At 46.2% G+C, this 12,385-nt stretch overlaps 1 protein-coding gene across 1 annotated transcript; it reads right to left on the bottom strand.

The window, feature by feature from the left end:
* Nucleotides 1–374: 374 nt before the first annotated feature.
* On the bottom strand, nucleotides 375–12,143 carry LOC149363362 (uncharacterized). The gene is made up of 4 exons (XM_089568483.1): nucleotides 12,105–12,143; nucleotides 10,500–11,329; nucleotides 2,368–2,377; nucleotides 375–1,226 (listed from the first exon to the last, which is right to left on the bottom strand). The coding sequence occupies exons 1-4, from the start codon at nucleotides 12,141–12,143 to the stop codon at nucleotides 375–377; spliced, it is 1,731 nt and encodes a 576-aa protein (XP_089424609.1).
* Nucleotides 12,144–12,385: the final 242 nt, after the last annotated feature.

Below are 12,385 nucleotides of genomic sequence, written 5' to 3'. Positions count from 1 at the left end.
CGGCTCCTTCAGTACATTTCATCGAGATGTTGCTTGATTTGAAGATTTCTGAAATAAAACAAAGAAAGGTAAGACGACAAACAAAACATTTCACCCTGCTATAAAAATTGTGGTAATATAGCAATAAATACAAAATTAACTCCAAAATTGCGTCACTAAGATTGATTCTAGGCTTAAAAGAATATTTTGTATATTTTTGCCAGCGCAGGACAGGAAGATTCGGAAACCTTTATATAAATAAGAGCATTTCCCTTAGGGCATAATAATCCTAAATAGCCACATGAAATTTGTTGCCTTAATGGACCTAGGAGCTGCATTTCGAAGTTCTGCTGAACTGCAACGATATTCTACTTGGCACCTCTGTTCAGAGCCATTTATAAGTGAAAACTCCGATACTTACACTTCTTCTTGCGGAGAAGAGCACCGTAGTGGAAGGGAGAGCCGAGGCCGTAACCGTAGTTCAGGCCGTAGCCGAGGAGACCATGGCCGAAACCATAGTGGCCAGCGCCATAGCCGAGGGTGTTAACGCCGTAGCCGTAGACTGGGGCGGCGTGGTAGGCAGCGACAGCTGGGGCAGCGTGGGCAACGGTGGCAACAGCTGGGGCGTGGTGGACGGCAGCGAAAGCTGGGGCAGCGGCGTAGGTGGCGACTGGAGCCGCGTGAGCGACGGTGGCAACAGCTGGGGCAGCAGCGTAGGTGGTGGCAACCCTGGTCACAGCTGGAGCAGCGGCAACAACTGGAGCAGCAGCGTAGCTGGCGACAGCTGGGGCAGCGTGGTAGGCGGCAACGCGAGTCACAGCTGGGGCGACGGCGTAGCTAGCGACGGCTGGGGCAGCGTGAGCAACAGTGGTGACGGCTGGAGCAGCGGCGTAGGTGGTGGCAACCTTAGTCACGGCTGGAGCAGCGGCGTAGGTGGCGACAGCTGGGGCAGCGTGGTAGGCGGCAACGCGACTCACAGCTGGGGCGACAGCGTAGCTAGCGACGGCTGGGGCAGCGTGGGCGATGGTGGCGACAGCTGGGGCAGCATGGGCAACGGTCGCGACGCCTGGGGCGTAGCCGGCGTAGCCAAGGCCGTAACCAAGGCCACCGTAGCCAAGACCATAACCGTAGCCTCCGTAGCCGAGACCGTAGCCTAGGCCAGTGTATCCGATGCCATGGCCAAGGCCGAAGCCGGTGTAACCAGCAAAAGCACTGGTGGCGAGAGCCAGGAGGACGCAGGCACGGATCTGAAAACAAAAATATCCTGATTGTAATGTGTAGCCTCTACCGGTATGCAATAAATTCTGAGAGCGCGGGAGTTTGCAGTCAGATTGTTGAAAATAAAGCGGCTTTCTTCGGTAATGTAGTTAGCCGAAGAACTAAAAGAATAGAAGTGTTCTATAGGAAGCACTTCTTTTGTCAGAACAGCGGAGGTGGTTGGCATGCGTATCAATACAACTCACTAGGAAATTAAGTAAAACTAAATCGGCGTCTTTGGTTTCATCGTGGTGACAAGTACGAAACATGAGTTAGGGTAATTTTGATCATTCTTCTCGGTGCGTCGCATTTTAAAACAAGTGCCTTAAATCGTGCCTCCTCCAGAAGAAGAAAAAAAACGGGTAATCTGAATCGATTCTCTGTCTCGCGTTTGAAGTTTTTGCTCGGCGCTGTTGCATCCAATCGGCGGATCGAGGAGGCGTCTTGTGCAAAGTGGGGCTGAATGTTGAGCGAGCGCCGTTAAAAGAAACGATGTGTGTGAAACGCTTGAGTAACGGGTTCTTTATATTAAGTGTATATGAGAGCTGTTCTGACGGTTAGAAAAGTTTACCTATTAATAAATGGTTGATGAGTGGTCGGACATCGGCTTAGAAGAAGAGCTAAATTTACCATAGACTCTAAGAAAGTATTCTGAAAGTCTGACGTGTGCTCGTTAAATCTGTGGCACATGTACACGAGAATCGTATGCGAGTGGTTATAGCGCCTTTGAGTTTTTCAAGATAAGAAGCTTGAAATGACAGTTACTAGCCTGATGTGCAGCTTTGTCGTGCCAAAACTATCTCTAATGTCAGGCCTCCTGAGCTCGTGACTAAGCAAAAACAGTCTCGTAAGTTCTGGGCAAAGCTACATTACACCCATGTCCCCTGTTCAGACAAGCTCAACATAGCAGCTTTAATTTTTAGAAGCAAACAGAGAGCTCCCACTCTCTTTTGCTGTTGTAAGGAATGGCAAGGCATTCGGAGAAGTTTTCAATCCATATATACAGAAGCGAGTGTCTTGACACATTGATGTCTGCTTGTTAAGTCTATAATTTGCGACCTTCTATTTAATATATTCTTATTCTAAAATAGCATAAAGAGTTAGATCTAGGATGTTACGATATCTAGTTACTTTCGGAGATCTGTGGATGAACACAGTGTGGAAAAGTCCTTTTCAAGCTTTTTGCCGAACCAGGTTGAGCACAATTTGCTCACCCGTGAAGGAGGTTGAAGGTATTGTTCATCAGTCTCAAAGAAAAGCATGTTAAAGCGAACATCTCTAGTATTTAACACTTTCTGTCACTCATCCGCTTGAGCTGCGTTTTCCTAAACGCTTATTGCAAAAGATTCTTCGCATTACTGTGCTAACCTAGAGGCGGTTGCGCTTCAAGATTCTGAACTCATCACAGAATGAAGTGCTCTGCTTCTGCACCGCTTAATTCACAAAAGTCACCACTTATGCCTGACGACACAAATAGTTACCGCTGTTCAGAAGGCAAACCTATTAGAGCGACGGAAAGTTGCGAAGTTTTCTGTTTAAAAACTTTCGAGCACTGGTGTGGCAATTGCAACTTGCACAGAAGGGACGGGCATGGTGAATATGTTGCTAACGCTTGTTACGCGTTTACTTTTGTCTTGGGCTGTTGTTTTGGCGACTAATATTGCGACGCTGGGCACTAGAACTGCCAGATTATCACGCAGAGAATGAAGAGAAACAGGGCGCTGATTTTCTTACTGCAGCTTAGCTTCAGTTTCGGTGCAAGCAAAATCTCCGAAAACAACTACCTCATTTCTAAGTGGTCCAATATCAATAATTTCCCAAATGATGCGCTCCAGCTAGTTCGAATTGTTTTCTTAGAAGTCTCTTTAGGAGCACGTCTGAAGACAAAAAAACATCGTCTTACCATGGTTGCTTTTCAAGGGATGATGAGCCAACTGCTGGTCGGTGCAGTGTTTCGACGCTTTTTATACTCCGTGGTGTCTACCCTTTCCCATAGACGGCGAAAAAATGTAGAGTTTCTCTGTGACGACCTTCAATGCTTTTTCTTGCGCCGACGTATGAAGATGGCACCACGATACCGGGTGTCAAAGATATGTTGTCTAAGAAGATTAAGTGAACAGCGCCCTCAAGCATGCAAGGTCGTGTAAGACGTAAGCTTGCAGTGTGGTTGCCGTTATGGCAGCGATGACACGTGGGTCCCTGCAGGATGAGATGAAGAAGATAATGAATTCTCTAGGGTGCTTCGCAAAGACAGCTTTTCCCATTTGTTTTTTCATTCTCAACAGAACGTGACCGCTGTGAAGAGGCAGTGCAAAGCAGTGACCGTTTAAGCTGCAGAGAAACACTGGCTGGTGTTTCACCTGCTTGGGAATGTCACCGGTGAGGCCGAGTAGGAAAATGGGGTGCCGTCGTGCCGTGCATTTAGAGTTTGTGTAGAAACGAAGAAGCTTGGCTGTGGCGCAGGCGAGTTCAGTACAATGTCGTGTTATCACTACACAATGGTGGGAACACTGAAACAACCCTTTTCCTGTTGGTTTTAAAACGGTGAAAATAAACACGTTTGTTACCAGTGATAAGAATCAGGAAACGAAGCACTATTTCGGGAGCGTGTTTCATGGAAAGATTAATAAAATGATTGTGAATGCCAACACGTAACAAAGGATGTAAAACTTCACAGATTTTCTCATGTGTAAGCAGCATTACCAAGGGAAAATAGCAATTTCATTATGTGAGCACTTCCGGGCACCATGTTCTGCAAGCATGAGGTGATGCGGGAGTTCACGTGAGGAAGAGGCATTGACTGAGAGAGAGAGACAAATTTCAAAGTAAACGTTTGCTACATTTATCAAAGTCTCTGCTCAAAAGAAATTTTACTTTGGTACAGCACACTGTGTGACGCTATTTTTCTGTGTAGTGAAGACAGTACTCTATGGCACGCGGATCTAAATCATCTTTCGTTTAGATGTCAAGAACATGTGACATTATAGGCTGGAGACAGCAAGTGCTGAAGGCAGATGTACTGTATCATAAACGCAAAAATGCGCTGAGTTTCTTTGAATATTCCACCTAATAGCGCTTTGGATGACCTCATTTGAAGTTGTAGCACATCGGGACGAGTAACGGTTAATGACAAACAAACAGCCCTGTTGATTACAACCGAGGAAAAGTGGGCACTTTGTTTACCTTTCAAAGGATACGAAGTATCCAGCACTTAGCGTTTCTAGTTAGATTGGAAGGATTAAATTAATAAATTTAGGGGAATAATCGCAGGTGTATAACCCAACCTCAACTACACAGATACCAATAAATTTCTTTTTGTGGCATAGATTTTAGAGAGGAACACCGAGAGGCTTGAAATTATTAGTTCACAACTATTCGCTCGCGCATAGACTTGCGCATGATGTTATTTTGGGCTCTCGTTATTTTGATTTTATTTTGGGCTCTCGGGCGCGCGCGCGCGCGTGTGTGTGCGCGTGCGCGTGTCAGAATCAAACAGAATCTGCAGCCGAATAGCATAACCAGTAAGCCACCGCGGTAGCTAAATAATTCTATTACTAATCCCCTTCGTAAACGTCTTATAGTTGACTAACTAGCTGATTTGTCCAATTTTTCAAGCTCCAAGGCGTCCCTTTTTCTTAATAATTGATATTCAGGTTCTGGTTGCACTGAAGGTCATGAAGAATTCCGTAAGCAGGGTAAACAATTTCGTAGCACAATTTTCAACCGGCCTTGACCGGATCTGCAGTTACCTTCTCCTTGCCATCCTCTGTCCTCTTTGCACTGCATGTAAGGCTTTCTCTACTTCCCGTTACGTTACTAGCTGGATGTCCCATTCCTTGTCAACTCTGGCTCCGTCAGTGGCGTCCTGATTATTCAGGCTACTCAAGAAATCTATCTAGAATTCCTCGGCTGCTTTAACCGTGTTATCTATATCAGCTACCATATTTCACTCTGTACACCCGATTTTCCTGTCTCCGTAAATTGCATTCCGCCTTAATAAGTGACATGGCATTCCGTACATCTGATTCGGTTATGAAGCCGAAAACTGTTTGGCGTAAACGTCGGCACCGATGTGAAACCTGCAGGACCAGCCGTGGTTGGTGGCTGTAGTGAGATTTCCCTCTCTCCACTTTCAACCTGTTAACAGTCCTCTCCCTCTCTACTTGTAAGGCAAATGAGAGAGACACAGGACAAAGAATGGCTCTCCTAAAATGAAAATGGTTGACTTAGTAAAAATGAGAAAAAGAGTGATTACAAATAAAAATATAACAAAAATAAGTTCAGAATAGAACCAGAAATGGAACAATATCATTAATGAAATACAATCACAATTGAAAAAATTGCTCTCACTTTAGCTCCGCATCAGTCCAATTGATCGTCCTTACTTTCTTTTATTATAGCTAGTTTCCTCCTCACCACTTTTAGGTTGCATTAATTGTTTAGAACGTGTTCGATTCTCTCTATAGTGTGCTCCATACGTCGGTTACCTACTATTATTGATTAGCTTTGACAGTTTTGTTAGTCCATATATATCTCCGCTAGAGGTTTCACACAGGGATTTTTTTTTTGGCTCTTTTCTGAGAATTCGCATTTTTAATCTCCAAATCGCCTAGCCATCACTTTTATTGAGCATTCCGTAATGATATCTGAAAGATTATCATTCATCGCTCCGGTTAGCCTGGCGAAGGCATCTTTATTTAATCAGGAGCATCGGTAGTCGCATTGAAGGTGCGGGAGCCTGCACTCACAACCCATTCTGCCTTGCCGCCCTCATTTTTAATGCGTGTTGCCGAGCTACATTGTTCATCGTCAACACAACACCCCACAAAACTGCTAGAGACCCTCCATAGTGAACTCCATACGTGGCTTCGTGCAATCATTGGACGACCACGAAATAAGCGAACCACAGAACTCCATCAGTGCGCTGGCCTGCCGCCCCTGAAGGGATTCATCGAGGCATGTAGTGGGGAAAACGACGTGCGAGGAGGGAACTCAGTGACAGCTTATAGATTGCTCTACATACAAAATACAGGTCCCCGATCTGAAGGAGAACATCGTAACACTCTAATGAACTATTAATCCCACGGCCGTAGAAGTCCTGGACGCTCGTACTGGTGAACCTCCCGAAATCGGTGATTCGCTTATGCAATACGCTAGACAGTCGCCACCAACAGAACTGGCGGCGTCCCGCAGCGACCGCAGATCTTGTGTGGATTGATCTTGTGTGGATTGGGAACTTTTTGAGTGCCATGAAAATGAAGAGACCCAACCGCTTTCGAAGGGGTAGCGTTAGCGCGGTCCTCTAAATATGGATGCCCGCGAAATTTAAACAAAATACTTCCTAACAGCGTGCACCGTGCTCACCAGAATGAGAGACAGTTGAAACTTTAATCAAATGAAGGAAAAAAAAACATTTGTCGTTCCGGATGGACCCCTCTTTACAAAAGACCAGCGCTGGCTGTTTTTCCCACGCACAGCGGGCCAGCAAAAGCTGGAGGTTGCACAAAGTGGGGACAGCCAGTGGTGGTCCAGGGACTCCATTCAGGAATGCACCGCAATTACAGCGCTCTCAACTGCGACTTGCTAAAGCGCTGCCAGCCTCACGCCTTCAGCGCTGTCCACGACACGGATAAGTCATTGCTGTTGGTTCCCAGATAAGCACCAGTGGTTGCTGGCGGGGCGCCGCAAAAGCTCACCGTGAGCAGCCTCTGGCGTTTATCACTCTAACAACAGCAACCCGAATAGAGATGTGAAGGCCTGAAAAAAACACTGCAATTTTGGAAAAAAAAACGTTTTTTTCGTTTCTTTCAGACGAGGTTTTAAAAATGGAAAAAAACATCGAAAATTTCACAATGAAATTTCAAGGTTTTATGATTGCTTGCTTTTAGTGTAGGTTTTTGTTTTTGCTTTTAAAACCATTACAGCGTGCATCGTTGAACGATTGGAGAAGTCGGCATCGCCGGTTCCAGGTAGTGCTTTTTAAAATGTTCATGCTGCGAGTACGCGGGTTGAAGGCCAGGTCACATATCAGAACCAGGCTTGACTTAAAAACACACTAATACTTGAACTCACAGCTGAAGTAGAACAAAATGGCTGCAAATTCTACAGCACTACACACATGGCACATACAGCCTATGTGCACATACGTGCACATAGGCTGCTGTGCACGTACGCGGTTTTAGCCAAATACAAGCCTAGCTTCTAGATTTCCATCGTTGCAGAGTAAAGGACATCCGCAGGAATTTGGTCCAGGACAAGGATCTTCAGCGAAGCACGTGGCCCCATCTACCTGGTGGCAAGGCCTTTGCACCAACCAGCCGCGAACTCTTGCCGACTGCTGCAGATACCACCATCATCCCCCAGCTGCGAACGAAACTGGTCACGTTTCGGAAACGTCCATATAAGGATTCGCAACAGGCTTTCAGTGGAACGCGTTCGAAAGCTTGTGTATGTGCAGTCGAACCTAGCTGTGGACACGGCTTCAATACATGCTGCTGCGCGTAGTGCCGCATCCAGCGACAGTGACTCTGAGTCCGATATGGAGTGACTTATATATCAGTTTTCATGTTCCCTTTCTCGATGCAATGAAACAAGAAGTTTGTTCCACAAAATGATATTTATATCTCAATATTCGCCGAAGTGCAAATAATTATTTATCTTCTCGGTGCAGTAGAACAAGAAGTTCGTTTCAATATATGACATCTGTAACTGCCTATTCGAATAAACTTCGGAGCATTATTATTGATCGTTGTGCTGTTGCAAATAAATCTGTTTTTGTCACGTTTTGCAAAATTTCCAATTTTTCATGAAAAAAAAACCTGAAAAAAGCGGTTTTTTTCATGCCATTCAAAATTTCTTGAAATTTTACATCTTAAACCCAAAGCTCTACCGTGGGCAGCGCAGAAGACACGAGGCTGGCAGCATTTCATAATATCTCCGATGAGAGCGCGATAATCGGGTCGGATTCGAGCGCACAGTGCTGGCTGTCTTATATTTTTGAATATTTTGAAGAGTTGATTTTGCCGATTAAAAGTGCTACGTTAAGGTTACCACGTAGGAAGCGGCTGGTTCGTACCTTTTTCATGGCGGTCGACAACAATCCAATTCACTCCTGAGCCTTGAAAACCGTAGTGCTATGTCAGGAGCCTACGGAGCCGGCATCCCGTTTCCATCTTCGCTCATCAGGCGTATTGTAAACGCAGTGATCGCGAGGTGTGCCGAAAGAGCCGGCGCGTCGCGCGCTTTGGGCACTATCCGAAGCTTTTCCTCGAATGGGGCCTTGGCATGGTCACGGAATACTGAAGGAAAATATTCCGTGGTTCTCACGAAGACGGTTAAAAATGGGCTCGCAATTAATATTAACTACTTTTAAAACACCCTTGCACCTCGGGCAGGCGCTGATTTTTTTTTTTTTTTGCCATTGTTAAGGAAAAAATCTAAAGCTGACGCGGGGCGCCTAAATCGTTTCCTGTCTTAGCAAACGGTTCGCGCGAAGAAGCTCGACCTGCGCGTTTCCGGCGGCATGCAGGCCTTTGCAGCAAGCGCCGGCATTCCTTAGGCTCAGAACACTTACATGTACCTTCCCATGTCAACTCTGTTAAGATGAAAATGAGAGAGAGCACGAGTTTGACATCTCCGTCTAAATATGGTTTTAAAAGAAGCCGAATGTAAAAAAAAAAATAAAAAATGAGAGCGTGACGAGTCTCAGCCATTTCCAAACTGTTTCTTTCGTAACAGCCCTCTGTCTTGGTTTCCGCTTCTAATTAACCATTTTGTTAAGGACCTCGTAGTAAACTTCCCTAAACGGCCACGTGTCACAGCACGAGCGTAGGAAGACGCAATTTTAAGGCGCTCCTCGTGCCGCTCTGATTGCTTGATGCTGATGGCCGGCCATTATGCCTCATCGTTCTCCTTCACTGATTATGGTGATCATCCGACGTACTCAGCGGGCTTTGAACCTAAGTGGCATATAATAAAGCATTAAGTTATCTCGAGTAATTTTTAAAGTAGACGTAACAAAAAAATACTAGGCGGCAACACACTCAGTTAATTTCAATTTGGATGCAGGTTTCGCTATGTTATATACGATGATCCATTTCATCTGGGTCAACCTGAATGTTCGCTATGAAGCTAAGGCGGACGCCACTAGTGCCTGCAGCAATTAACGTTCAGGGATGTCGTACCAGAGCAGAGTGGCTCCTGTTTAAGGCTGTGTTCAGTCGTCGAAACACTCACTACAACGATGCGAATGTATTGGCCACCTAGAGATGCACCTGCGCAGAGTTTCTTCACGACTCCAGGAAGAAGCCTGCATATAATAGTGTTGACTCAGAAGCCATTATCAGGAATTGGCACAGCTCTTAGCTAATGCCACTGAGACTTTCGGCCCAAGGCGCTTCAGTTCTAGAAGTCCAATTTTTTTTTGCATACGACATTGATTTGGTTTGAAACCACCCCTGTATTGGCAGCGAGAAAAGTCAGTATGAAATTTTTGGAGCATGATGTGGGTGTATCAGAAAAATCTGCTGAAATTTTATTCTCGACATCGTTCTTTGCTTGCAGGCTATTCTCTACAATAATATTCAATTTATCTTGTAAGAACTCGGATGATTTCTTTTATTTTTCATACCACAAAATACCACACACAACATACATTTGGTGATAAACATTGAAGAACGAGAAAAGGACAGGACGAGCGGTATACCGCTCGTCCTGTCCTCTTTTCGTTTTTAAAGTTTATCCCCGCTGTATCTTTCATGGACACAGCATTACAAGCAAGTAGGTATGAGTGACCACTGACAAAAGAAGTAGTTAAGTACAACATATTTATTTGTACGTATTCTCTGCGAGGTACCAGGCCAGATGGGCGGCTCCTTCAGTACATTTCATCGAGATGTAGCTTGATTTGAAGATTTCTGAAATAAAACAAAGAAAGGTAAGACGACAAACAAAACATTTCACCCTGCTATAAAAATTGTTTTAGTATTGCAATTAATACAAAAGTAACTCCAAAATTGCGTCACTAAGATAGATTCTAGGCTTAAAAGAATATTTTGTCTATTTTTGCCAGCGTAGCACAGGAAGATTCGGGAACCTTTATATAAATAAGAGCATTTCCCTTAGGGCATAATAATCCTAAATAGCCACATGAAATTTGTTGCGTTAATGGACCTAGGAGCTGCATTTCGAAGTTCTGCTGAACTGCAACGATATTCTACTTGGCACCTCTGTTCAGAGCCATTTATAAGTGAAAACACCGATACTTACACTTCTTCTTGCGGAGAAGAGCACCGTAGTGGAAGGGAGAGCCGAGGCCGTAACCGTAGTTCAGGCCGTAGCCGAGGAGACCATGGCCGAAACCATAGTGGCCAGCGCCATAGCCGAGGGTGTTAATGCCGTAGCCGTAGACTGGGGCGGCGTGGTAGGCAGCGACAGCTGGGGCAGCGTGGGCAACGGTGGCAACAGCTGGGGCGTGGTGGACGGCAGCGAAAGCTGGGGCAGCGGCGTAGGTGGCGACTGGAGCCGCGTGAGCGACGGTGGCAACAGCTGGAGCAGCAGCGTAGGTGGTGGCAACCCTGGTCACAGCTGGAGCAGCGGCAACAACTGGAGCAGCAGCGTAGCTGGCGACAGCTGGGGCAGCGTGGTAGGCGGCAACGCGAGTCACAGCTGGGGCGACGGCGTAGCTAGCGACGGCTGGGGCAGCGTGAGCAACAGTGGTGACGGCTGGAGCAGCGGCGTAGGTGGTGGCAACCTTAGTCACGGCTGGAGCAGCGGCGTAGGTGGCGACAGCTGGGGCAGCGTGGTAGGCGGCAACGCGACTCACAGCTGGGGCGACAGCGTAGCTAGCGACGGCTGGGGCAGCGTGGGCGACGGTGGCGACAGCTGGGGCAGCATGGACAACGGTCGCGACGCCTGGGGCGTAGCCGGCGTAGCCAAGGCCGTAACCAAGGCCACCGTAGCCAAGACCATAACCGTAGCCTCCGTAGCCGAGGCCGTAGCCTAGGCCAGTGTATCCGATGCCATGGCCAAGGCCGAAGCCGGTGTAACCAGCAAAAGCACTGGTGGCGAGAGCCAGGAGGACGCAGGCACGGATCTGAAAACAAAAATATCCTGATTGTAATATGTAGCCTCTACCGGTATGCAATAAATTCTGAGAGCGCGGGAGTTTGCAGTCAGATTGTTGAAAATAAAGCGGCTTTCTTCGATAATGTAGTTAGCCAAAGAACTAAAAGAATAGAAGTGTTCTCTAGGAAGCACTTCTTTTGTCAGAACAGCGGAGGTGGTTGGCATGCGTATCAATACAACTCACTAGGAAATTAAGTAAAACTAAATCGGCGTCTTTGGTTTCATCGTGGTGACAAGTACGAAACATGCGTAAGGGTAATTTTGATCATTCTTTTCGGTGCGTCGCATTTTAAAACAAGTGCCTTAAATCGTGCCTCCTCCAGAAGAAAAAAAAAACGGGTAATTTGAATCGATTCTCTGTCTCGCGTTTGAAGTTTTTGCTCGGCGCTGTTGCATCCAATCGGCGGATCGAGGAGGCGTCTTGTGCAAAGTGGGGCTGAATGTTGAGCGAGCGCCGTTAAAAGAACCGATGTGTGTGAAACGCTTGAGTAACGGGTTCTTTATATTAAGTGTATATGAGAGCTGTTCTGACGGTTAGAAAAGTTTACCTATTAACAAATGGTTGATGAGTAGTCGGACATCGGCTTAGAACAAGAGCTAAATTTACCATAGACTCTATAGAAAGTATTCTGAATGTCTGACGTGTGCTCGTTAAATCTGTGGCACATGTACACGAGAATCGTATGCGAGTGGTTATAGCGCCTTTGAGTATTTCAAGATAAGAAGCTTGAAATGACAGTTACTAGCCTGATGTGCAGCTTTGTCGTGCCAGTCTCAGCCATTTCCAAACTGCTTCTTTCGTAACAGCCCTCTATCTTGGTTTCCGCTTCTAATTAACCATTTTGTTAAGGACCTCGTAGTCTACTTCCCTAAACGGCCACGTGTCACAGCACGAGCGTAGGAAGACGCAATTTTAAGGCGTTCCTCGTGCCGCTCTGATTGCTTTATGCCGATGGCCGGCCATTATGCCTCATCGTTCTCCTTCACTGATTATGGTGATCATCGGACGTACTCAGCGGGCTTT

The sequence above is a fragment of the Amblyomma mixtum genome, chromosome 2 (assembly GCF_055824585.1).
Source record: "Amblyomma mixtum isolate Tamu chromosome 2, ASM5582458v1, whole genome shotgun sequence".
NCBI lineage: Eukaryota > Metazoa > Arthropoda > Arachnida > Ixodida > Ixodidae > Amblyomma > Amblyomma mixtum.
Note: the sequence above shows the minus strand (reverse complement) of the source record. Positions and strands in the feature narration are given on the sequence as shown.

Coding starts and splice junctions, on each gene's coding strand:
- LOC149363362 (XM_089568483.1), bottom strand. CDS start 12,143: ATGGCTGAGACTGGCACGACAAAGCTGCACATCAGGCTA. Junction 11,330..12,104: donor CAAAGCTGCACATCAGGCTA/GTAACTGTCATT, acceptor TTTTGTTTTCAG/ATCCGTGCCTGCGTCCTCCT.